This window comes from Enoplosus armatus, chromosome 20 (genome assembly GCF_043641665.1).
Source record: "Enoplosus armatus isolate fEnoArm2 chromosome 20, fEnoArm2.hap1, whole genome shotgun sequence".
Taxonomy (NCBI): domain Eukaryota; kingdom Metazoa; phylum Chordata; class Actinopteri; order Centrarchiformes; family Enoplosidae; genus Enoplosus; species Enoplosus armatus.
The window spans coordinates 18,189,066-18,215,278 of NC_092199.1; the positions used below are offsets into that span (position 1 = coordinate 18,189,066).

The following is a 26,213-nucleotide window of genomic DNA, read 5'->3' on the forward strand; positions in this document are numbered from 1 at the left end:
AATTGACAAATAAAAAGCCAGCATCTGTCTCATAGGAACAAGCTAGTAATGACTCCACACCGGCACGTCATCATCATCATCATCATCGTCATCATCATCATTCTTGTATCTGTGCCACTGCCTCAGACCTGTACCTGAAGCTGGAGGACGTGACTCGGCGCTTCGCCAAGCCGTGCATCATGGACGTGAAGCTCGGCCAGCGGAGCTACGACCCGTTCGCCTCACAGGAGAAACGGGAGCAGCAGATCCGGAAATACCCGCTGATGGAGGAGATAGGCTTCCTGGTCCTTGGCATGAGGGTGAGTCTGACCCTTTCGTGCCGTCGTGGAGGATCTCCAATCTATCGATGTTTAGGATTTCGAAACTCAAGAGTGGGGTTTATGTGGTGTTCAGTTCAGTTCAGTTTTATTTATATAGCGCCAAATCACAACAGAAGGCGTCTCGTGGCACGTAGAGCAAGTCGATAGAGACACATAGAGACAGGCAGAGATGTATAACAGCACCAGTAGTCGCCATAGCAACTATAATTATAATAATAATGGATGTATGACTAATAATAGTAGTTGCAGCTGTAGTAATAACTGAAATATGACTTTTCTTTTCCATTAGTTTGAAGCTGGTGTACTTCAAACTGGCCTCTAATGGCACCCCCATTAGACCTGAACATCCGTTTTACTAACTGACATCAGAACAGCGCACTGTGACAATTACACATTTTGTCCAGCCCCTAGTCACGCGATAACAGAAGTGATTGATAACGCCTTTCACACACACGCGCAGCAACGATCAACAACCTGAAATAGAGTCAGTGTTTAACCCCCGTGTGATGCGTGAAATATGTTCAGGTTGAACAGCACACACACACACACACACACACACACAAAGTGGACCTCCATCCGCGTATATGGCTGTTTGTCGAGCCTCTGTAGAGTCCCTAAACCTTAAGCTCAAGCTGTGGGGCAGTAAACGCACACAAGCAAATGGCAGGAAGGAAAGACAGAGCTTCTTATCTGTTGGGAAGGAAGAGATCAGTTGGCGACCTGTTGTCAGCAGCAGCATCATCATCATCATCAGTCTCCTGGTTTTCCTTGCCTGCAGCAAGACACAAACAAACCACACCCAGTGAGCTGAATTAACGTGTTTTTTGTTTTTTTTGGTCAGCTTTTACATTTCTGCTGACCAGCTGTGCTCTGACGAAAAAAAAAGACTCATTTAGGCTAGTGACTAATTAGAGTGAACTAACCTTGAAAAGTGTACAAATTAAGCACTCTTTTATCTCTAATTACTACAAAATTACTTACTATTGTTGGTTGGGGGTTCGATCCCCGGCTGAACCCTAAGTCGCTCCCGATGGAGACCAGCACCGCGCACGGCGGCTCGGTTGCTATCGGTGTGTGTGTGTGTGTGTGTGTGTGTGTGTGAATGAGGAACCGTGAAGGTTGAAAAGCGCTACATAAGTGAAGACCATTTACCATTTATTTAGAAAACAACATTGAAATTAAAAGCTCCATAGACATTTCTTTTTATTTTCAGTCTACACCGCAGCAGCCTTGTGTTGAAAGTCGCCGTTTCAGCAGAAGAAAATAAATCACGGCAAATCATTTCCCAGGCCAAGTTATTCATCAACTCCTCAGAGGGAAGGGCAATCCAGTCCTGGAGGTCCACACTGCTAAGGCTGTAAATATCCAACCTGTAAAGGCCTGATAGTGTTTGCCTGATCCTCGGTGTAAATGACATGAGCTTTATGGCTACGTGTCTCCGCCCTTTGCAAACCGCTCATAAATGTACTACACAGCTTTACTTAAAGCTACAGCAGGCAGTATTATTGAGTTATTAGTAGATTTAATCAACTTTAACGGAGTTTTGGGAGTTTTAATTATGTTGGTAAAACGGGCCTAGAGGTGGGTTGAATGGAGTTGAAGAGGTTAAAGGCAGCCAGTGTTTTATTTATTTATTGTTTTTTAGTGTAGTACTAGCCCACGTTGTAATTTAATCAGACGGTTCGAAAAACTCCTTTGTACCTTTTCAGAACATGGAGTTTTGAACAGAATGAATCTGTCGCTGAGCTGGGAAAATACTTCCCATACTGACCTCTGTTGTGTGTTTGTTTAGATGATTACCACTAATTAGTGGTAATGAGCTTCCTGATGGAGGAACGATAGTGGTGGTGGGGGGGGGGGGGGGGGGGGGGCGTAAAAAGAGGTGATTTAAGTGTAGTTCTGAGGAGAGAATCTTCCTGGTCTGAATGTGAAGCCCCCCCTCACTCTAAAAAAAAAAGATCCTGCTCATTCTCGTCCAGCTATTTTGCTTCTTTGAGCAGCAGTCTGTGGATCGCTGTGTTGGAGTTATCTTGAGTAACAATGCGCTCTTATTTTGAAATAAAGGCAAATGAGTAGAGAGCTGAAACCATGATCAGTGTTAATATGATCACGTGGTTGCAGTTTTACATAGGTAGGTTTGTTGGGAGGTCGATTCATGGACACAAGTCTCGTGATTGGTGAGGTTCTCCCAAAACTACCCCCCCCCCCACACAAAAAATCCAGTCAGTTCACAGCAAAAGGAGTCTTTGTTGAGTCACGAGCAAAACATTTGCCACTTGTGTGTGTACACAAATAAACATTAGCATACTGTGTGTTTTAGGGATGAGGAGCAACGCAAATACAGCAAACACGCTCTGAATACAATGTGTTTTCCTTTGTTCCAGGTGTATAAGGTGTGCAGTGACACGTTTGACTCCTACGACCAGCACTACGGGAGGGGACTGGTGAAGGACATCATTAAAGATGGTGCGTGTGTTTGTTTATGCATTTGTGTGTGTGTGTGTGTGTGTGTGTGTGTGTGCATAACACATTTAACAAGTGACTCACTCTCAAGTGATCACATGTTTTAATGACATGTGCTGACACCACAGACTGTATGTAAAGATGGCCGACGCGTCTCCGCTTCCTCTCACTGTACGAACATGAAGCCACGGCTGCTGCCGTCTTGCACTGGTGACATCTTTTGGGAAAATGTATTTGACGTGTACTTTGATTTTTTTTAGTCTAGCCCCATGTCCCATCTGCTAACACAGAGGGGGGGGGGGGGCTTATGATCTATACTGCTGCAGCCAGCCACCAGGGGGCGATTGAGATGTCTTGGCTGTCATGTCGTCCATCTTTATGAGCAGTTTATGGTGCTGAGAGAGGAACAGCCAATCACAAGGATTTTACCCCTCTCCCCCTCTCTCCTCTCCTCTCTCCTCTCCTTGTCTCCTCTCCTCGTCTCCTCTCCTCCAGGCCTGGCTAAATTCTTCCATAATGGTGTTAGCCTGAGGAGGGACGCAGTGTCAGCCAGCATCCGCAGAGTGCAGCGCATCCTCCGTTGGTTTGAGTCCCAGCGCCAGCTGGCCTTCTACGCCAGCTCACTTCTCTTCGTCTATGAGGGCCTCCCCTCCTCTTCCTCCTCGTCCTCCCTTTCTTCCCTTCTTAGCACCCCTTCGATCAGTCCAACTGCGGGGAAAACTGCCACGTTGGCGGGCGACAGCGGCTGGGGTGGGGCGGGGAAAGCGAGACAGGAAGGGGCTGGGCGGGAAGAGGAAGTGGCGGAGTACAACAACAACAACATTCAGGTGTCTGTGCCCTGGGACTACAGCCTGGCCACCATTTACACCAACCAAACGAAAGGTGGCCACCACCACTGTGACAAGGGTCATCTCCATGGCAACAGTGGAGACGGCGATGCCGTGGCGATGACAGTGAGCTCAGTTTCTGGAGATAACATCTCAGCGCTGTGTGAAGAAGACAACTCCGCATGGAAACGGACAGGCGAGTTGCGAAAACAACCACCGAACGGAAACGGAAACAAATCACAACTGGAAGGGAAGGGTGAGGACGGAGAGGGGGAGGACAGCGGCAGGAGGAGGAGGAGAGAGGAGGAGGAGGAGGAGGAGGAGGAGCAGAAAGGACGAGGAGGTGACGCCACAGAGGGGAGCGGAGGAGACGCCGAGGTGGAGGTCAGGATGATCGACTTCGCCCACGTCTTCCCGAGCGAGAGCCACGATCACGGCTACATCTACGGCCTCAAGCACCTGCTGACGGTGCTGGAGCAGATCCTCTGTGACGCCGCCTAGAGCCTCCCTCCGCCCCTCCCTCCTCTTTGCCTCCCGACCCTGCTCAGCGACCCCGTCTCCGCCACGTCAACCCATCGAAGACCTTCGGAGGAGAGAGGGAAGAATCAAAGAAGAATCATCGTCATCTCACCTGTTTGTGATGGTCCATCATCGTGTGTGTGTGTGTGTGTGTGTGTGTGTGTGTGTGTGTGTGTGTGTGTGTGTGTGTGTGTGTGTGTGTGTGTGTGTGTGTGTGTGTGTGTGTGAGTGTGAGCAAAGTGGAGGTAGTAGAGGCTGACAGCTGTGATCAGCAGCACTACATGCACTAATCAATCCATGAAGGCATTGCGACCCTGCACTTAAACGCAAACACCGCCAGACGAGCTCTACAGCGTCACCCGAGGTTTTTGAAAGTCTCATGCCGAAAAACACATTTTTCCGTTTGAGTTTTGGTGAAGATGAGGACGGTCAAATTACAGAAGTCCCTTTCATTAGTCTCCACGGAAAAACCAGCAATTTGAACAGCTAAAATTTAGGGTTCAGAATGGGCCCCTCGAGGGTTAAACTCATACAAAATAGCTGGAAGTGTGCGAGCGCCGGGTCAAATCTCACGTCTGGAGGGTGTTGAGCTTTAAGTCAGGTCGTCAAATTTTGTGTTTTGTTTTTTTTTTTGTTTAAAACCACTGTCTACAGGTATCTAACTCAGGTAAATTTACTGTAAGAAAAGATGCTTAAAATATTACTACTATTATCCTCTCAGCAAGACGATCCTCACGCTGTCTGGTTGTTCAGCTCGAAACAATTGTTTTTATATAGTCTCATTCAGTGTTTATCTTGTGTGTCGTGATTGACCTTATCTCATCATCGTCGACCGCTTCACCTTACGATGACCTTTCATGTTGTGCGTGTTTCTGTTTCTGTCATGGCTGGTTCTAATTGTCGTACACGTCGGGCTGCCAAATCACCTCTTCCTCTCTGAAAGCCTGCGCTCTCTTGTGCTGTGTTTCTTCCGGTTATTTGGCGTAACCTCTTTCTAGCCCTAGTTTTAGGAACGGAATTGTATTGCTGATGTCATAACTTGTACTGCCAATATACTTTTTTTTTTTTTCCTTTCCTTTCCTTTTAGAAAACTTTATTTATATCAAAAGGTAACGTTGCTCGCGAGTGGGTCTGACTTCAGCGCCATGGCTCAAGCGTTATTCTGTGATTTTAAGTTATGTGCAAGAATAGGAAAAAAAAAGAAAATCAACCATTCCCCCCCCCCCTCCCAAAAATCTGGTGAGATGATTGTTTGGAAGTGGGGTATTTTTTTTTTTTTTTTGGTTTGACAGATGCGACATGCTGTAATAACATATGACGTGCTGTGACGTGTTAACATGATGTGACCTAATATGATAGAACTTCCCTAAGGATTTTAAGATTGTAGTAAAAAGAGATTGGAAAACATGCTGCTTTACTGGGAGTCGACTGGCAGACTCACCAGAGTGACAGAATGGTAAAGAGAGAAAGACAGCGACTGAATGGTTTCATGTCATGTTTTGGTATGTTTTTTTTTTTTTTTGTTTTATGGGGGGTGGGGTGGGGGGGTTGCTAGTAAAACAGAAGTCCCTTTTACACAATGTTAATGTTGCTAATGTCATATTTGGTAGGGTTGACTAATATGGGCTTTTAGGCTGATACACAGACTGACGCTGCGGATATTCTGTATTAGAGCTGCATCGATTACTCGATTGATCGATTGAAAGAAAATTAGTTGCCAACTGTTTTGATCATCTAAATAAATGGTTTCAGTCAATTTTCAGGCAACGACGTCAAACGTCTGCCGGTTCCAGCCTCTTAAATGTGAGGATTTGCTGCTTTTCTTTTTTTCGTTTATGGCGGCAAAAGGGACTGTTTTGGACTGTTGGTTGGACAAAAGAAGCAATTCGAAGGTGTCACTTTATGAAAAAGGCTCATCACGATTTCCCAGAGACAGTAAAATATTTATCGATTAATCGTGACAATCGGCAGATGAATCAATAATGAAAATAATGGTTAGTTGCGGTCCCATTCTGAATGTCAAAGGTTTAGTGAAACTGTATGAAGAGCAAAGTTTTTTTCCGTTGAAGCCAGTTGATTCATTTAGATTAGACTTATGGAAGCCCAAAGCAACCTTGGTTTGTCTCAAGGGTTTTCGTTTGACAAAAAAAAAGAAAAAAGAAAATCACAAGGACCGCTTGTTTTATTTCTGGAGCTTTCAGCCACATCTCATGACCTTCGTTCGCAGATTGTGCTCTGGAAAGTGGACCTTGTAATTCGATTTTTTTTTTTTTTTTTTGGTTTCCATTTTCTAGGATGAAATTTCGAGCTCCAATTCAGTTGTGCTTCTGTTTACACACATATCAGAATCAGAAATACAACCCTGGATCGACAATAAAGTATGGAAGTCTTTCATGTCGCTTATTTCAGGCAGGGGAATTTGAAAAGTTCAAAATTCGGTTTGGTAATATGCATCAATAAAGCACAATAGAAACAGAACGTTACAGACTGAAGCTCTCGTAGCAGTTTTTTTTTTTTAAACTAAAGACACGAAGGACATTTAGATCCGCACCTCAGTCTGATCTGCAGTCAGTCCCACATATCAGTCTAACCCTAACCTTCCAGTGAGACTCAGCTGTGTGTTTTTAAGCTAATTTGCTGTAATTTGTTTTCCTCAAAGCCGCGTGGTTTCTGTTCAGGGCCTCCGACTCCACCCTCAGCTCCGCTAACACCGGGGGCCGCTTTAAAATGTGACGTTAAGGCCCCACTCTGACTTTAACCAATAATATGCACAGGCCTCTTCAGTTTATGTAGCTCGTAATATGTGAATATAATGAAGAACATGAAAACTCGATTAGATGTGTTTATAATTTGAATTGGAACCAAAAGAGATGGCGGAATATTAGAATCTGATATTTTCTCTAACGTGTCTTTTCAATGAAATTGATCATTTGTTAAAAAATAATCAAGTGGGGGAAAGTTTAGGAGTCTTTTTAAAGGATGTTTACAGGGGTTCAAAGAATTGATTTCTTTTTTATTTGTTTTTTAATCACTGCCTTATTTTCTGTGGATGTCTCCATGTCGTCTCTTGTGTTTTTGAATATTGATTTATTGATCATTCCGGCAGCTTTGTGAATCTCCTCTCTGTGTTTCCAGCCTGTTGTGTGATGACTAACTAACGAAAACCATATCTTCAGCATTAGCATACAGGGCATTGATCGGTGGCATTGGTTTAATGATCGACTCACGGTGATGCGACTTGAACTCGCTTTCGAATCGGCGCGAGGAAAACCCCCACAACTTGTGTTACTGAGGCATTTTATTTCAGTGCAGGTGGGCAGACTCGGCATGTGTCGCACACAATGGAGCCTGAAGCGTGCCATTGGAATGATTATAGACTTTCACAGCGTATGTAGTAATTATAATTATATCAACGGGTAAGATCAATTCAAATTACATTTAAATGATGCAATGTTAAAGTAAAAAAAAAAAAACCAAAGAAGAATTAAAAGATCATTAAATTCGCCAATTAGCAATTCCGGTGCCTTATTCTGTCTTTAAATGAAGTGATAGCTGTTGGCGACGTTCATTTAAATAAATAAGATTTTGTTATTCCACGCGCAGTTTTCACTTCATGTTTCGCCACTTAAAAACCCCACCGGCCAGCAGGGTGAGCTCCGATTGGCCTGTTGTTGCGTGTCGGCAGGAATCCGACCAGTCAGAGCTCTTGCTGTGGCTCTCAGTGGGTCGGACATGATTTCTTTTTCCTTTTTTTTTTTCTTTTTTTTTGCCACTCTCCTCATACATCTGTTGAAATACAGTGATGAAATGAAAACTGTAAATGGAAGGAATGTGTTGTGGAATGGGAAAAAAAAAAATATATATATATGTTTATAGAAGTCATTCATTCAGCATATAAAGTCAGAACAAGGAAATAGAATCATTAATTGGCAATTATTTTATGATATTCAAATGTATGATACCTTTTGTAAAGGTTACATTTATTCATCGATTGTAACTCAACACTTGTAAAGGTCTATAACTAGTCCAGTGGCACACCCCAGGCTCATTCTGTGCTGTGTGAATCTATATAAAGTATATTTTCATGCCACAGTAAAGTGGATAGACACCAGTTGCCGCCTCCAGGGTAGAAGAAGATAAAATAGTTCCACAAAGTAAATGCAATTAGTAGTAAATGTAGCACAAACAGCACCGTGGTCACTTAGACCCTTTAGTGACATCTACCTGCGGCCTGTCGGTATTGCAGCAACACAATAGACAGCTGGTCCCTTTTTTTTTTTTTTCCCAAATGTACCATTTGAAGTCAAATGAAAACAAGACCTTGTTTTTGCAGATTGTTCTGCGCAGTCAGCGAAGAGGAGCACCGCCCCCGCCTCCTCTGCCTCGAAATGTCCCAGTATAATGTCTGGATGCACCCACACTGGAACAGACTGGATGCCATTGCATTGTAGTCACGCGGGACTAAAATATGAAACCAAGTTGCAGAGCATTTGCTGAGCAGACATGCATCATGCAAGAACGATACCACGCTGCAGTATCAGTCCAGCTGTGGTGGGGTTTTTTTTTTTATTTTGTTTTTGTTTTTGGTTTTTTTCGGACTTTTCTCCGCTGATTATAAGGATGCAAAAATGTCAAGACAAGACTGACAATGGCAAGTCAAAGTGAATCTGTGTCTCGATACGACGCTCTCCTCATTCGTTTACATCTCAGTTGCTCAACCTCATGACCAGGAGAAGGGTCAGTTAGAGGCCAGAACATAATTTCTATTCATAAACTTTTTTTTTTATTTCTTCTCCATTGTCTTTTATTTGTCTATCATGCACTGCAGACTAAACTTCAACGTGAATCATGCAGTTCTCGCAGGAAATCAAGCAGCTGCCCGGAAGGTCGGACGTCAGTCTAAAACTTGATGGTTTGCTTTGAAAAACGGGCCGCAGTAATCCGCAGTAAATGGGGTAAAACATGCCAAACTACAGCAGTATGCTCCCTTAATGGGGGGGGGGCGTCCTCCCAGTCAGATCAGAATCCTTTGCTTTTCAGTTAGGACCAGCAGAAACCATTTGACCCTTCCTTTGTTTGCGTTTGAGCTTTTTGAGGTTTTGGGTTTCTAATGCCGCATTTATGTCAAACGAAAAAGAAACCATCTCAACGGTTCAAACAAGCTCACCCGATGAATCGTACCTTTCACTACACGCAGCAACCCCAAGCTGAGACGGACTGCATTGTCCAAAAACACATATATACCGTCTTTCCTTTTTTGACACAAACGCAGCATTAGGGAAAGGAGAGAGATTTCACATTGTACACATTTTACTCCATATATCTGTTTGTTTTTGATTGGCTGGGATAATCCTCCAGCACTTTTCTTCTTCTTGGGTGACAACCTCTGATCCACGGAAGTGTCTTCATGTGATGCCTGATTGGAAACTCTGAGGTTAGTACGCGCAGTCGGTGTGGCTGGCTGTGACATGCCGCTCGTGTTGGGGTAAAAGCTGAGCGGTGCGAATGCATTAAACAAAACCTGTCGAAGGATCTAGAGCGTGCCGGGTTTCAGTTCGGCTTCTCTAGTGTCGGGCTCCTGTGAGTTGTCCGCCGACGGAGAGACGCCCAACCGAAGTCCAGACGCATGCAGTTCAGTGAGGAACTTGAACCTGGTTGGCCCCGTTTGAGCCCCGTAATGGAAACTGGGCTCTTAAAAGCTCCACATTGTGGATCATGGAGAGCGTTTGAATTTTTATATACTGGATTTAACATGTCTTATAAATGAGCCTGAAGCAGAACAGAAAATATCATCAGTGTACATAAGGAGAGGAACTCAAAACAGTTAAAAAGTCCCTCTACAAACTACAAACCTGATAACTCGTTATTTTTTCAACAATAAAAATATTAATCAAACCGTAGTAGTTTGAATTGTTTGTTTTGTATTTTGCTGAACGTCTTGGCGGTTCTCGTTCTTCTATTTTGTGGATCAAAAATACTTGAACCTGGAGTTCTCAACGCTGCCAAGAGGAAGTAGCCACAGGAAGTAGGAGGGATAATAATATGATGACATAATGACCACAGGCACCGAACACAACTGGGTGGGGATTCTGCCAACAAATGAACTGACAGAATAGCCGCGTTACTGATCTGTGGAGGGGATTTCGACGTAGCATTGAATCCCAGGCTGGATCCATCCAAGAACTGGTTACTCAGTAATGAGCTCATAATCGATACCTGGGGAGAGATGAATCCGACAAATAGAGATGTTTTTTTTCCCTCCCACGCACAATGTACTGCTGGTGTTTGGGGAAAGACGGACAAGGTTGCCGGTTGCCACATAGGAACTACGGACCTTTCACGGGTTACTGCGACGAAAAAGCAACACTCGAGTATCTTAAATAAAGCCACAGTTGAACAACTAACAGGAAATATGACTATAAAACTCTCAAGACTATTCTATACGTAAGCGATCAACCAGACCAGGAATCTATGGAAGCCTGTAAGGAAATTTAAACGTCTACAAAGGACACTTCAAATATTATATATATATATATATATATATATATATATAACTGCATATGGAGTCATTTAAACTAGCTCCACCTCGAGCAGCTACAGCAGTGAAATTAACAATCAAATAATATATTTAAATAATTTATAAATTGATCTGTCACAGGGACCATTTTTCTGAATATTTTTACTTTTTTTCCCCAATTTCAGTTTTTATTTAGATAGTAATTTAGATCTCATGACACTTCTAAGTCTGGACTATACTTCTAACGTACTCCTAATTATAATAATTTGACACTAAGTATATTTTGTGAATAATATTTTGACTAAAGTAGGACTTTAGATGCAGGGCTTTCACTCTATGGACTATTTGTACAGTGTGGTATCTAAATGATCTTCTTCCACCACTGTATATCATAATATCTCCATATTCTATGCTCCGTTTTCCAATAAGGAAAATGATTGGTAACTGAGGGTTCGACCAGTAGAAGGAGCCGATATTGACTGATTACTTACTTTTTAAAGTGTGGAGTTGTCGTCACTGAGCGCACACACACACACACACACACACACAGACAGAGGTGTGAGAATGAAATCATTGTATTAAGTCACACAGCCTTGCAAAGACTTTTATGACATGCCTGAGTCGAGGAATCACAACAGTTTTAATTCATCAAAATACAAAAATAGCATTTATGCAGAAAAGAAACCAATACTGGTTGGCACATAAGGAATGGGAGCTATGCTCATGTAGTGCCTGCTAAAATACCTATTCTCCCAAATATGTAGGTAAGTCCTCAACTAAAACTGCATTTATCAAGAAGACACATCTCAGCTACACTTCGGTCATCAAAGACAAATGTGACTCACAAAAATAGAAAGTGATCGATGTACACGTGAAATGTCTCAGTTTAACCGCCTGTGAATTTTCATATAAAAATATAATTATTTTTTTTAAAAAGAAAAACATTATCATTATCATCGTTATCTGCAAAGGTGCGCCATGAGCCAGTCGGTCAGAACAATCACTCACCCTCTGTTCATAAAACCTTTACAGGAACTCAGCGTGTCATGGTCCACTCTCACTGACCGTATGGGCGTGAAATTGTAAATTAAGTAGAAAAATCGCGACGCAAGATCAAAGACGTCCACTTGTTTCCTGATAACTGTGCTGCTAGCCTACTTGTTCTGATGCTACTTAGTGTCATTTTGCTCAAATTCATTAACTTCGAGCTGAAAAACGTCGTCTCGTTAATGGCTAAAAGTGTCCAGGAGGTCAATGCGTCCCGTCTGCGATCTGAGGTACCTGTGATTTAAACAGTTCGGCGTACTTGTTTGCCGTCTTTCTGAGAGTGAGATGTTCAGGTGTGTCAAGTGCGGAGCCGGGTTCAGGATTGTGGTTAGCCTAGCTTAGCATAAAGACTGGAGGCAGGGGCAAAGAGCTAGCCTGACTGTCAAAAGTAAAAAAATAAATGAATAACAGGCTGTGTCTCATTTATTTAACCTGTGCATAAACTGAAATGTAAAAAAAAAAATGAAGAGAATTTGTGGTTTTAATGCTGGAACTATTTTTTTTTAACAGCCAAGCACAGAGACTGGGAGCAGCTTCCTGAAGTGTTGTTGTCACAGTGAGGTTGCCGTGTATGGTACCATCTTGTCTGTACAGAGGCCAAAACCAAAACCTGTGCTCGCCGACTGTATCTGGTAACCTTCCCTTATAACAATGGATGCATCAGTTCTGGGCGGATGGATAAACTTGTTCGTCAAGAAATAGTTCCAGCACATAGCTTGGTACACGGGTTAAATAAACAACATACGATGTGTAAATAACACAGCTTTAGTCTTCTAGTTTTCACTTTGGACAGAGCCAGGCTAGCTAATTCCCCGTTTCCAGTCTTTGTGCTAAGCTAGGCTAACCATGTCCTGATTCCCGGCTTCATACTTAACACATGAGAGTCATGTTGATTTTCTCATCCGACTCTGGGAAAGTTAGTGTGTGTCATTCCAAAAAAAAAAATGTTGAAGTATTTCTTTAAGATCAGTTGAATCAAAAACAGCATCAAGGGAGGCGCACATGAAATTCCACATCAAAATCAACACCTTCACGCAGTCTTCTGTAAGTCATTAATGTCATTTTCTACTTTCCTTCTCCTCTTTTATAAAGGCATGATTGGATATTTGATCAGTGAGAATGTAAAGTGAAAATCATTTTTTTCCCCTACAACATGCACAACTATCCATTATTGAGTTTACTGCATGTGCAAAACAGGTCGCTCCTGCAAAGTCAGGCTGTTGTGGGTTAGCCGTGGACAGCTGGAGGTGGAGGGAGACATTCTTCTTGCTGCGACTTGAGACAAGTTTTTCCAAAATGTAGTCTCTGCTCACTATAGTCTCTTCAAGGCCTGTGGGTAGTACTTGAGGAAGATCCTGTGGGCGATCTCGTACGTGTCTCCATGAGGCTTGGTTGGGTACCTTCGGCCGTTGTAAATGAACCCCCTTTCTACCTGGAAAACCGCCTGATTGAAGGCGTCCTGCTTAAATGGTCGTCCACTGTCCAGACACTCTACCAGGGTGTGAACAAACAAGCTCCATCGCTGGGCATAGTAGTCCTCCATGAGGCCTCCCCACTCTTTGCTTGCGTAGTCCAGGATCTCACCACTGGGACCCCACAGAGTGAGCTGGTTTCTGGCGTTCATGTCATAGAGCTGCGCCTCCTTCTCATCTAGGGCTAAGGATCGGGCCCGCTCCAGCCATGTTCCCAACAGGAAGTTGCGGTCGCTACTCAGCAAACGATTGAGCTCAGGCAAGAGGTCATACACCAGCACCCCGCCTGCAGTCAGCAGCTCTGGCAGCTTTTGGTTCTGGAAGGCATCTGCGATGTCCTGGTAAAAGGATGTTGTCAGGACTTGTAGGACCTGCCGGGTCACATCCACAAGATCGTATCGGAAGGTCTCCTTGGACATGAGAGATGGAGCTGCCTCAATGATCAGTTTCCAGGCCTTGTACAAGTCAGCTGGGTCATACCAAAGGCCAGAATTCATGTGAAAAGAAGGCCGGCGCACCAGTGGGCTATGGTTGTGGTTTCGGTAATGCGGCACGGTGCAGTTGTAGACGCTGGCGATCAGGAGCCTCCACGCAGCGGTCAGGTTCTCTTGTGTGCTGCCATAGCGGCGTACCGCATACAGCGACACCCACTTGGACAGGTTGACTGGCTCCTTGCGCCAAGCCAGCTCGCTCATCAACTCGTACATCACGGGATTCTGCTCAATGCCCTCAGGTGTCATGCCTATGCCCACCAGGGTGGAGTTTGGGAAATGTAAGGCTTTAAAGGGCCCTGAATTGACCGTCTCCACTGTGCCAAAGAATCCACTGTTGCCCCCAAAGTTTTGCAGCATGCACCAGATGAAGGGCTGTCCATAGAACGACTCGGTGTAGGAGAAAATTGGCTCGGTCTCTGCAAACAGGTCCAGTACGATCATCCTTCCAAGGGGCACTCCGTGTAGTAGGGCCTGAATCTGGGCTGGCTTCCAGAACGCTGCATCACTGAAGAACAGCCAGCCTTGCATCAGCCAAATTGCCTGAGGATCGACTGGAGAAAAAGAAAAAAAAACGAGATTTGGATGAGGGACAAGAGGAGGACAGTTCTCAAACATGGCTGAAACTCACCAGGGAGCTCGAGGGAGGCGGTCTGTGTAAGAGAGTTGGACAACAGGTCATCCATGGGTCGTCAAACTGGGGCAAGCATTCAGACAGACACTGTCGGGTTTAAAACTCGCAATGTGAACAGAACGTTGTCACCCAGACACTCACCTGCGGTCATTGAGGCAAAGACAGAGCGACTGACTGCAGACAGGTAGGCGGTGTCCGAGGAAGGTGGAGTCATCTCATTGAAGGTGTCGGTGTTGTAGATGTGATCTGTACCAAACTGCTTCACCACCTGGGACAGATAGAGTGAACCGATCTGGAGGAAAAGTGGGTCCCGAGGGTCTAACATATAGGAGCATGAGAAGCTGCAGTTGAAATGAGCCCAAGGCCCCAATCTGGTTACATTGGCTTCTGGATACAACCTGAAATACAAGAAAGACAACAGTAGCACTACTGTCTCTAGCCATATCTTCATACACTGGTTATCAGGGAACTGAGTGGCCATAAACAGAACGTATGGATCCTGGGAGCAACCTGAGCTGGAGAGAAATGTCTGGCAGACTGAGCCCCGACCACAAAACAAAACACTTTGATCGAGACATCCTTTAAATATCACTACTGGTTTCGGCCTCAAAAGATCCAGAGGCAGCACTGTAATTCAGAAATGTGAAAAACAATAAACAAGCATGAGTCACCTGAGGATTCCCTTGGGAATGCTGCCAGAGAAGGCTGGCAGCACAGGGGTCATGCCAAAGGATCTCATTCGCTCTAAGATTTTAAACTGAAAAAAAAAAAAAAAAAAAAGAGAGAGTTAGAGAAATGTCACGTGGGAGGATTTCCATCCAGTGCTGCTGGCAAGCTGAAATTCATCAGCAAACATTCTAAATATACAGAAAAACTGTGATTTTAAAAAGGCCGAAAATCAATGGTAATTTGGGTTTGCAACAACTTGGGCCTCGTTTTTGTAGTTTTGGCTGTCACTCCGAGTCAGAAAGGGCAAGATACATGAGGCTGGAAACACACCCCAGATCAGTCAAACTTGGAACAGAAAAGCAAAGGCAACAGTAAAAGTATGGCCCCAAACTGGCCATTATAAACCAACCCTGAAGTTAGCATCGCCCTGGTTCCCTCCACTAAAAGCCAGTGGGATTTGTTCCATGGGATTTTGGATTATTGCAGAAAATAAACTCTGTGGCAAAACAAAAGTTTATGATTCTTACACGTTTTGTTCAGCGAGATAATCTTCACTAATGAACACCACTTTTATGATTTTTGAAGCGTAAATGGAATCACCAGAAGTAAAAAGCTAATAGGCTATAAAAGGAACTACACCACGGTCGCATTACTTCAACGTCACCACCGCTGAGCTTCACTTTGAAGAGAATATAGATAGATATAGATATATAGACAGATAGATATAGAGTATAAACACAACGAGGCTGTAAAGGCGGACTAGTGAGTAGATGACTTTCCATGTTTGGCATGAAGACGTTTAATGTCCGCGACGACCTCTGTAGTCTCATTTAGCCGCTTGTTAGCAACCGCCTTTTTTAAGACACGTAAAAGCTTCCAAATTCTACTGATGTATTTTATGTCGTAGAACAAAACATTGAAATCTCTTCAGCTTGTGTTAACCACAGACCTTATTTCAGGCATTTAACCAAAAAACCCACTGACTTCCGAGATGAGGGAACCGGAAGTGCATTCCTGCAGCACTCTATTACTTTCGTGAGTGCAATGTCATCGTAAACGATAAGAATTACACTGAAAACTACAAAAATAACACCCAAGCTGTGATAAACTGGAATTAACCGTTAGAGATTCTTAGTTAGTTCTTATTGTGAAAATACTCGTAGCCATAACTGTTCAAACTGAAGCCACTCTATGTAGAATAGTGATGTGATTATAGTATCTTTAAATGACTCTGATCGACAATCTTGATGAAAACGGGTGCAGCCTACGTGCTGCTTTCAGCCCATTCATCCTCAGTCTCTTTGTAGTTTAACACTACCAAAGAAGGACGCATGCCGAAAGATGATCCCATTCTACACATAGCGGCTTTTAACTGTGTCGACAAGCGTGGAGGTCTTAGTACTTGGAGGTAGAGCTGGTTCACATGCCAGGACTGTGGCAGAGGCCCACCAAACTCGAACATGTTCCCCATACGGTTCCAGGCAAGAAACGCCGGGCCAGAGAAGAACTCTTCGATCTCAGACTGGTTTAACCCAAGAGCTCGGTAAACCTAAAAAAAAAAAAAAGGCACACAACAAGTTAATAACCTTATGTTCACATATCAAGGTATGTGGAAGAGACACATTAGAGAAGTTAGAAGTTCCTCTTCCTGCTCTTATCTAACTGACTTCATTGATATTTACCGATATTGCATATTGATATTAGTTGTTACATCTGTTCCAGCTTTACACAAGCCGTTGCATTGATTCACTTGCTAAGGAACCTGACAGGTTTTGCGCTCACCTCTTGCCACAGGGCTTCTTGGCCAGTAAAAGCCAGCGGCAGATTGATTCCATTGAGCGCCATCCAGTCGATCTCTCTCTCCCATCTTGGCCAGTCCCACCACACCGAGGAGTAGCTAAAAGTGCAGACGTTCTGGTAATACCGGAATCTAGGTACAAACGCACAGATGTGGCGTTCATTATGAAAGAGGTAAGTCTTGCTCAGAGGAGATAACAAGGAAATCACAAACAGAACATCGTTTTTGTTGTTTTAAGATTCATTCAAAACCATGGTTAGTGTATTGTTAAATGACCTTATGGGTTTTTGAGAGATAGCATGTGACTCACATGCACTGTTCCCTCTAAGCTGCGCGCCTGCGCAATTGCGCACTGCTGACACGGTCTCCGCGCACAGAAAATCTACACTGCGCACAAAATAAAACTCCAAACTGAACTGAAAATAAAATAAAAATATAACAATTCATTCTGTGCTATTTTTCAATGTGAGTCAGTGAGTGGCCGTTGACTGGCTGCTCCAGCGAATGATGCGATTCACATACTGTAGGTATTTATGCAGTAGTCGCAGCTAATCAACGTCATTGACAGGCGTTCTTATGTGCAGCCACCGGTGTTTTAGCTAGCAAAGCGGTGTAGCCGATGTGGATGGAAGACACGCTAATGATGCTAAGTTCTGCTTATGTCGACCCTTTCTAATGATGGCAAAACGAACGGGCAGCGGCACATCCCCTCACCATGCCAAAGTAAAAAACAAATGTGGTTCTTTTAAGATGGAATGGCTGTCGGAATATGTCCAAACAGAAGAAAAAACTGTGAAACTGGGGGCACTTAATTAAAAGTATTCTAACAGAAATGTAAATGCTGTAATTTGATTCTTTTTATAAACCATGTAACTTGGATGGATGCGATGCTGGCGTGACCACAGTGCACACGTCTGATGTTGCTCACAGTGGTCCAAGGGACTGCTCACCGAGTTTGTGTGTTTGCTCTGACACATGAAAAATTAGAGGGAACATTGCTCACATGTAACAATACATTAAAGCTACAGTAGGCAATATTATTGAATTATAATTTCGGGTTGAAATAACTCATTTTGACCATTGCATGTCACTAACAACATTTAATTAAAGGGCTCCTTTGAAAAGATGTGCGTCTGTGAGCACCCGCCCCCTTTGTATTTGGTCTTTTAAAAACAGTGGACCAGGTCTGAATCAAACAACCAATCAGACCTGGTCCAGTTTTGTGTGTCTGTGTGTGCTCACAGACACACATTTTTTTTTTTTTTAAAGGAGCCCTTCAATTAGATATTGTTAGTGACATGCTATGGTCAAAATTAATTATTTAAACTGAAATTATAATTTAATAATATTACCTACTGTAGCTTTAATAAATATCATTCATTTTTATATATCGTCAGCTGGACTCTTGGATTCACTCCAGCTGTATGAACCAAACTACAACCTTTGATCACACACCGGAGATCAGTTAACTCACTACACCCATTCCCTTACTTACATATTTTAGTGTGTTTACAATGTGCATACTGCTTGAGATTCAACCAAAAGTACTTAAGTATCAGGCATTTCAACTTGCAATTTCTATTGGGAGTTGTTGTCATATAACATTGCTAAAATAAAATATAGGTAAAACCACATAGGCACTGTTAAGAGACATCAGCCTTAGTAACCTGCAGCTTGGTAAATGACTGAAGCTTCCGGCTGCTGGCTTAGAGCTGCTCGTCACCACTAAGTTATAGTCATGGGAAAACTTAACTGTGCCACGCTTGCCGTGGCTTTTTCAAACTAACTACTGTGCACATGACATAACTGGGGTGAGCTGATGCACGTCTAATGCACAACAGATAATTGAAAGGAAGGGTCCTTTAAAGGGCCCGGCCCGCGGTACAAGTGTCCATACTGCGCAGAGTAAACAATGAAAAATAATGTGCGGCAACGCTCCACTTGTCATGCACCCATGGGTTTTGCTGTGCTGTGCTGCAGTGGAGGGGGCTGGGGTTACATGCTCCCCAAATACTGCCATCATAGAATTGTAACACAGACATACCATGGCAACCCCCCCCTCCCATCAAAAAGGTTTGATAATACTTTGTGTCTAATTTGCTGGACAGTGTGGAAACTCTGATAAAACACACAGCATCTCAGCACCCCTATGGCTCTTGTGACAACTCGTCGCTGAGATTTCACACGGGAGCGGCTCCTCTTTTCTGGTGAAGATCTTTGGCTGCCACTGAGAGGGGTTGGCACACATCCAATGTACAAGCAGTGTGAAATGCATTTGGTGGGAAAACACCATTTTCAAAAGAAGGTTGGTTTTTTTTGCTGATGTCGGTGAAATCGCACGGCCAATGAATTCTACAGACAGTACACACAGGCCACAAAAAAAAAAAAAAAAGTGTATTTGCAAAAGCAACAGCGCGCGCCGGTCTTCATCTGCCGTTTTTAATAAATGTGACATCAAATGTTTTGTTCTTGAATTTTTTGTCTTTTGTGGGAAGTCTGAATTTAGAGAGAGTCTGGCATGTTACTGTGGGTTTTTTTTGTTTTGTTTTTACAGCTCACTAAGCTCAAAGGTTTGTTTGATTTCCCTCTAGTATAAGTAGTATAAGTGTAAAAACACTTAATTATTGGTGCATTATTCGATTATTAGTGTATTGGTATTACGCAGCATTTTAATGTTATATCTGGTCAAAGTGAAGATATATATATATATACTGTTGGGTAGTTTAATCTACAACAAATCTTGACCCCTCCCCCTCATTGAGGTAGACCCTGAACCCTAAGCTGCTCCTGATGGAGGCCAGCACCTCGCATGGCAGCTCAGTCGCCATCAGTGTGGGTGGGTGGGTGGGTGAATGAGACCTGAACTGTAAAGCGCTTGGGGAACTGTGCAGGTTGAAAAGAGCCAACCAAGTGAGACCATTTAACATTAACAACCAAGAACATAAAGGCACGACGGCATATAATGGAAATACTCATGCATGGTCATACCCAGCTCTGAGGTCTGACAAACTTTCAACTGAAGTTGGTGATGCTTTTCTTTTTGTTTGTGCAAAGGGTTCCCCTATATATATATATATATATATATAGATATATATATATCTATATCTATATAGATATAGATATATATATATAGTGCTTAACAAATGTATTAGACCACCTGTCATAAAAACACAAATACTTTAGAAATCTGTCAAAAACGTGTTTCAAACTAAAAATTGTATTGTTATTTATTAGGCAAATAACAAACTGGAACAACTAAATAGTCCTTATTCACATATATTAACCAAAAATCTTAATATTCTGTACGACCTCCTTTGGCCCTGATAACAGCTTGCATTCTTTGCAACCACAAAACAAATGTTTCTGTTCAGGAATGCAAGTAAATAATGTAATTTGGCATCTCAATCAAAAAATAATAATGTGCTTTACTATTTTTTTCTGCTTTTTTGTAAAACAGTACTGGGTGGTGGTCTAATACATTTGTTAAGCATTGTATATCTATATAGATAAACAGATATATATATACAGCCCTTCAATTAGATATTGTTAAGACATGCAATGGTCAAAATTCGTTGCTTCAACCAAACTTATAATTCAATAACATTGCCTACTGTGGCTTTAAAGTGCAGCACTTTAATAGTAATTGTACTTACACCCCACCCCTAATAAAACATATACAGTGCTGCAAACTCTGGGCCACTCCTTGGAGAATCACTTAAGGTCTTCTGGTGACGTCCAACGCGCACAAAGGAGTAATTAAGCACGTCGTTTTTAATTAACGAGTACTTATTAACTCGGCTAGCTTCCGAAAAATAGCTGGCGCTCGAGCCTTCTCGTCGACAACAAACTTCAGCTAGCAAAGTGGAAAGTCGAAAATGTCCGCGGAATTTCAACGACGTGAGCTCTGCTTGGTGTGCCGGGTGTACGCCGAATGAAAGAGCCGACGATAGCGGTTCTTTGGACCGCGGGTGCCTTCGCCAGTGTGCGAACATTGCGGGACCTGACCTGTGTTGGGTGTTGATGCGCAGGACGCCGGTGAGCTTCGGCAGGGGACGGGGCAGATCCAGCTGGTCACCAGACCAGGAAACATGGCAGTTGCAGAAGTATTTCAAATAGTTGTAAATGCCAGAAGCCAGGGCCACTCCGGTGCTGCCTGTGGCGACTATCTTATTGTTTTTAGTGGACCTGAGCTCACACACATCCAGGCTGTCGTTGGAAAGGCTCCTGTTGACTGACACTATGAACTCCGTAGATCTGTTCCCGAGCAGGCGTTTCAGGAGCTCGACCACAGCTCTCCCCTGTGCCTTGTCGCTGGCTTTCGGTTTGATGTGGTCCAGAGTTGGAAACTTACAATTGGCGGTCACAAAAAGACAGAACACGACGACCAGAGCCAGGCAACAGCCTCCCCTGGGTGACATTTTGCTCCCCAGTCAAACGAAGCCAGGGTTTCCCACCGCAGCGCAGGTTTAAAAACAACTTTATCAACTGTACCATTTGCAAATAACCAGGAAGCGCTGGTTTACAGAGGGGCTGCCAGCCAATCAGAAAGAGGGCTGCTGCCTTGATTGTACCTAACAGCCAATCAGAGGATGCGGTTTCTGAAAAGAAAAAAAAAAAAAAACAATTGCCAGGAGACGCCACTGTTTGTCATGTGATCCATCGGTCATATGATGGTTATCTTACAGAAGGCACCTGGTTTCAGGTACAAGCTTGATGTCGTGATCGTGTAATAAAACGCACGAGGTGAAAAATGTTTGAACTTAGTGAATCATTGAATGTCTGACTGCTGAGACATCCGGGACAAATGGTTCACATATGTGCTTGTAAAGGGTTATTACTTAACAGGCTCTTCTTTTTAGTGTTGGTATGGTCAGTCACATCAGTCACTTCACTTCTAAAACAAATTAACTGTTTTACAAAAAAGCAGAAAAAAATAGTAAAGCACATTATTATTTTTGGATTGCGATGCCAAATTACAGTTATTTACTTGCATTCCTGAACAGAAACATTTGTTTTGTGGTTGCAAGAATGCAAGCTGTCATCAGGGCCAAAGGAGGTCGTACAGAATATTAAGATTTCTGGTTAATATATGTGAATAAGGACTATTTAGTTGTTCCAGTTTGTTATTTGCCTAATAAATAACAATACAATTTTTAGTTTGAAACAAGTTTTTGACAGATTTCTAAAATATTTGTGTTTTCTCATTTTTATGACAGGTGGTCTAATAAATTTGTTAAGCACTGTATATATGTATATATATATATATATATTGGATTATTATTGGAGATGGGGCATTTTCTACTAGAGTAAAAAGAAGGTAACATAGTAGTAAAATAAAGTAGTAAAGTGGAGTATAAGAAATACTCAAGTAAAGTGCTGTACTTACAGTGCATCCGGAAAGTATTCACAGCGCTTCACTTTTTCCACATTTTGTTATGTTGCAGCCTTATACCAAAATGGATTAAATTCTTTTTTCTCCTCAAAATTCTACACACAACACCCCATAATGACAACGTGAAAAAAGTTTTGAGATTTTTGCAAATTTATTAAAAATAAAAAACCTGAGAAATCACATGTACATAAGTATTCACAGCCTTTGCTCAATACTTTGTTGATGCACCTTTGGCAGCAATTACAGCCTCAAGTCTTTTTGAATATGATGCCACAAGCTTGGCACACCTATCTTTGGGCAGTTTCACCCATTCCTCTTTGCAGCACCTCTCAAGCTCCATCAGGTTGGATGGGAAGCGTCGGTGCACAGCCATTTTCAGATCTCTCCAGAGATGTTCAATCGGATTCAAGTCTGGGCTCTGGCTGGGCCACTCAAGGACATTCACAGAGTTGTCCTGAAGCCACTCCTTTGATATCTTGGCTGTGTGCTTAGGGTCGTTGTCCTGCTGAAAGATAAACCGTCGCCCCAGTCTGAGGTCAAGAGCGCTCTGGAGCAGGTTTTCATCCAGGATGTCTCTGTACTTTGCTGCATTCATCTTTCCCTCTATCCTGACTAGTCTCCCAGTTCCTGCCGCTGAAAAACATCCCCACAGCATGATGCTGCCACCACCATGCTTCACTGTAGGGATGGTATTGGCCTGGTGATGAGCGGTGCCTGGTTTCCTCCAAACGTGACACCTGGCATTCACACCAAAGAGTTCAATCTTTGTCTCATCAGACCAGAGAATTTTGTTTCTCATGGTCTGAGAGTCCTTCAGGTGCCTTTTGGCAAACTCCAGGCGGGCTGCTATGTGCCTTTTACTAAGGAGTGGCTTCCGTCTGGCCACTCTACCATACAGGCCTGATTGGTGGATTGCTGCAGAGATGGTTGTCCTTCTGGAAGGTTCTCCTCTCTCCACAGAGGAACTCTGGAGCTCTGACAGAGTGACCATCGGGTTCTTGGTCACCTCCCTGATTAAGGCCCTTCTCCCCCGATTACTCAGTTTAGATGGCCGGCCAGCTCTAGGAAGAGTCCTGGTGGTTCCGAACTTCTTCCACTTACGGATGATGGAGGCCACTGTGCTCATTGGGACCTTCAAAGCAGCAGAAATTTTTCTGTAACCTTCTCCAGATTTGTGCCTCGAGACAATCCTGTCTCGGAGGTCTACAGACAATTCCTTTGACTTCATGCTTGGTTTGTGCTCTGACATGCACTGTCAACTGTGGGACCTTATATAGACAGGTGTGTGCCGTTCCAAATCATGTCCAATCAACTGAATTTACCACAGGTGGACTCCAATTAAGCTGCAGAAACATCTCAAGGATGATCAGTGGAAACAGGATGCACCTGAGCTCAATTTTGAGCTTCATGGCAAAGGCTGTGAATACTTATGTACATGTGATTTCTTAGTTTTTTATTTTTAATAAATTTGCAAAAATTTCAAAAAAACTTTTTTCACATTGTCATTATGGGGTGTTGTGTGTAGAATTTTGAGAAAAAAATTAATTTAATCCATTTTGGAATAAGGGTGTAACATAACAAAATGTGGAAAAAGTGAAGCGCCGTGAATACTTTCCGGATGCACTGTAGTTACATTCCACCACTGAACTGTAGTTGCTGACTTACAATGACAAAATAAAACATTGTCATTAGCCACTCATTACCTTATCCCCCTTAAATTGCCTAAATATAACTGATTTGACAAAATGCAAAGATGGATCTTGCCCTTAGGTGACTCCCCCTCCACACAAACACCCACACATAAACACACACACACACATGCGCATAGGCAACTCTAGTCTTTGTCCCTTAATAGTGAATCAATAGGTGAGATGAGTCACGTAGAAAAAAAAAATAAAAAATAGGCTTCTTTGCAATTGGTCAGAAACTCGTTCCACCTCTTTCAAAGTCTCTATATAAATACGAGCAAGACGGGCGACTGTCCCGTTTTCTGCGATTTGGGGAACATCCCGGTGGTGAGAAAAGATGAAACAGCTGCTGTTTTTACTGGCCTTGGTCTGCACCAGCCGCGCTGCACACCAAGGTGAGGCTGCCAATAACAGAACACGGTCGTGTTTTTATGCCTGGTCTTTGAACAAGCGCACTCGTGACCTACCTGGTTTCAAAGTAAGACGTGAGCTCTTTTCGAGTTATGTACGATATGTGTTTTTAATAGACCATATTCTTATTTATATAGTAGTTCAAACAGCGACAAACTGTTTGTGTCCTCTGAACTTGTGTACTGCGTTTCATCATGTGTTGCTACTGTGTAAATAGTACAAGCCATTTTAGATGTTCACTGTGAGCGAGGGTGCAGGTTTGGTTTCAGAAGGAGTGGCACCTTTTTCAACCTTCACGAATCCCAAAGCGCTTTACGGTTCAGGTCTCACTCACACGTTCACACACAGCGATGGCGACCGAGCTGCCATGCCAGGTGCTGGCCTCGACTGGGAGCAGATTCAGTGTCTTGCTCAAGGACGTTTCGACTTGACGGAGGGGAGCCGGGGATTTTTCTTTTTTTCTCTTTTTCACATAATAACACATCTATGTATCCCTGAGCAAGTCAGAGATGTGGGTGGTGACTCAATGAATGTCCTACATTTCTATAGATTTGTATAATTCCCGCAAATATTATGATTTAAAATGTGTTTTTGTGTTTTCTACGGCCGATGCAGAACGCCAGAAAAAGAAAAACAGATCAGTATCACATGTGAAAAGTGTCGTTATAACAAGATATTTTCACATTTATTATGACATACAAGCTTCAACAGCTTTTCTTGTTATAACAATATACTATCTCAGAACATGAAACGTTTCATGTTTCATGCCTGTGGGTAGCCTGACGTCTTTTTCATAAGTGTACTCCAAAGTGTGTCAGTACACCATGACGTCACCGCCGGGCGTGTTGTGATTGTCATCTGCTATTCCTTTGCAGATCTTTCAGAGAAGGTTTTTACCTTCCCACTGGACAGCGCGACGTCTTTTGTTAAGCTTAATGCCAGTGCTCAGCAGCCCATCACAGCTCTGACTGTCTGCGCGAGATTTCACTCTACAAAAACCCGAAGCCAGACTCTGTTCTCCCTGGCAGTCCCGTCTCAGTCCAACGCCTTCCTGCTCTACAAGCCCTCTGTCGGAGTATACCGCCTGCACGTACACGGGGTGGCCCTCGATATCAACGGGCTGCCCGACGACACGGACGAATGGAACTCCGTCTGCTGGACGTGGGACTCCACCCACGGCTTGACGACACTGTGGGTCAACGGGAAGCGCAGCGCTCGGAGTATTCTGGCGCAAGGTGCCACTCTCACTGGTGCTCCCATTATAGTTCTCGGTCAAGATCAAGACAGTTATGGTGGAGCCTTTGACAGAACTCAGTCCTTCGTAGGGGACATCACAGACGTCCACCTCTGGGACAGCGTCATCTCTCCGTGTGAAATTAGATTCTTTATGGAGGGTAACGCCATCACTCCAGGAAACCTCCTCAACTGGAAAAACCTGCGGTTCTCCACCACTGGCTCTGTGTACGTGGAGAAGAGTGACTTTGATAAACTGTCGTGCTATTAAGTTTATATCGACAGCTTGCTATAAAGATTCAACGTCTCATCAAATAAATGTGCTTTTTGCTCAGACTTGAAGAAAATCAGTGTCCAAGTCATTTTGTCCGGTATCCTGTGGCAGAGACACATTTATTCTGAAATGTTCGATCAGTGTCTTTTCTTCTGAATAAAACTTTTGTTTTTTTTACAAACAACATACACAAGCATACAAATACAAAAATATAAAAGCACAATTAATAACAATAAATGCACAAAAGCTCAATCAACCAAATGCTGTTGTTAAAGGAACAGTTTGGGAAATACACTCATTTGCTTTCTCTCGGAGAGCAAGATGAGAAATTAATAGGAATCTCTGTGAGTTAAGAGCAGGAGTCAGGATGTACTTAGCCTAGCTTAGCATAAAGACTGGAAGCAGGGGGAAAACAGTTAACCTGGCTCTGTCCAAAGTAAAAAAAAAAGACACCTACC

At 43.2% G+C, this 26,213-nt stretch overlaps 3 protein-coding genes across 4 annotated transcripts in view; 2 read left to right on the top strand and 1 right to left on the bottom strand.

Annotated features, from left to right (window-relative positions):
• ipmkb (inositol polyphosphate multikinase b) overlaps nucleotides 1-5,626 on the top strand; it is a 15,444-nt gene extending 9,818 nt beyond the window's left edge. For both annotated transcript variants that reach the window (XM_070926541.1, XM_070926543.1), the window contains 3 exons: nucleotides 127-299; nucleotides 2,705-2,786; nucleotides 3,279-5,626. In XM_070926541.1, coding sequence (XP_070782642.1) covers nucleotides 127-299; nucleotides 2,705-2,786; nucleotides 3,279-4,111 — 1,088 coding nt within the window. In that variant the 3' untranslated portion in view covers nucleotides 4,112-5,626. The remainder of the gene's footprint in view (nucleotides 1-126; nucleotides 300-2,704; nucleotides 2,787-3,278) is intronic.
• A 7,379-nt stretch (nucleotides 5,627-13,005) lies between these two features.
• naglu (N-acetylglucosaminidase, alpha) lies at nucleotides 13,006-21,175 on the bottom strand. Its single transcript, XM_070927569.1, has 6 exons — nucleotides 20,763-21,175; nucleotides 16,742-16,889; nucleotides 16,362-16,508; nucleotides 14,962-15,047; nucleotides 14,432-14,688; nucleotides 13,006-14,210 (listed from the first exon to the last, which is right to left on the bottom strand). The coding sequence occupies exons 1-6, from the start codon at nucleotides 21,173-21,175 to the stop codon at nucleotides 13,006-13,008; spliced, it is 2,256 nt and encodes a 751-aa protein (XP_070783670.1).
• A 2,999-nt stretch (nucleotides 21,176-24,174) lies between these two features.
• Nucleotides 24,175-25,752, top strand: LOC139303542 (C-reactive protein-like). The gene is made up of 2 exons (XM_070927390.1): nucleotides 24,175-24,232; nucleotides 25,124-25,752. Exons 1-2 carry the CDS (start codon nucleotides 24,175-24,177, stop codon nucleotides 25,750-25,752), a joined length of 687 nt encoding a protein of 228 aa, XP_070783491.1.
• The last annotated feature ends 461 nt before the right edge of the window (nucleotides 25,753-26,213 follow it).

Excerpts from the sequence above, each read along its gene's own strand:
- naglu (XM_070927569.1), bottom strand. The coding sequence starts at position 21,175 with ATGTCACCCAGGGGAGGCTGTTGCCTGGCTCTGGTCGTCGTGTTCTGT. Across the intron at positions 15,048-16,361 it reads TGAACCAGCTCTACCTCCAA|TTTAAAATCTTAGAGCGAAT; the intron begins GTACTAAGACCT and ends TTTTTTTTTCAG. Across the intron at positions 14,211-14,431 it reads CTTTGCCTCAATGACCGCAG|TCGATCCTCAGGCAATTTGG; the intron begins GTGAGTGTCTGG and ends CTTTTTCTCCAG.
- LOC139303542 (XM_070927390.1), top strand. The coding sequence starts at position 24,175 with ATGAAACAGCTGCTGTTTTTACTGGCCTTGGTCTGCACCAGCCGCGCT. Across the intron at positions 24,233-25,123 it reads CAGCCGCGCTGCACACCAAG|ATCTTTCAGAGAAGGTTTTT; the intron begins GTGAGGCTGCCA and ends ATTCCTTTGCAG.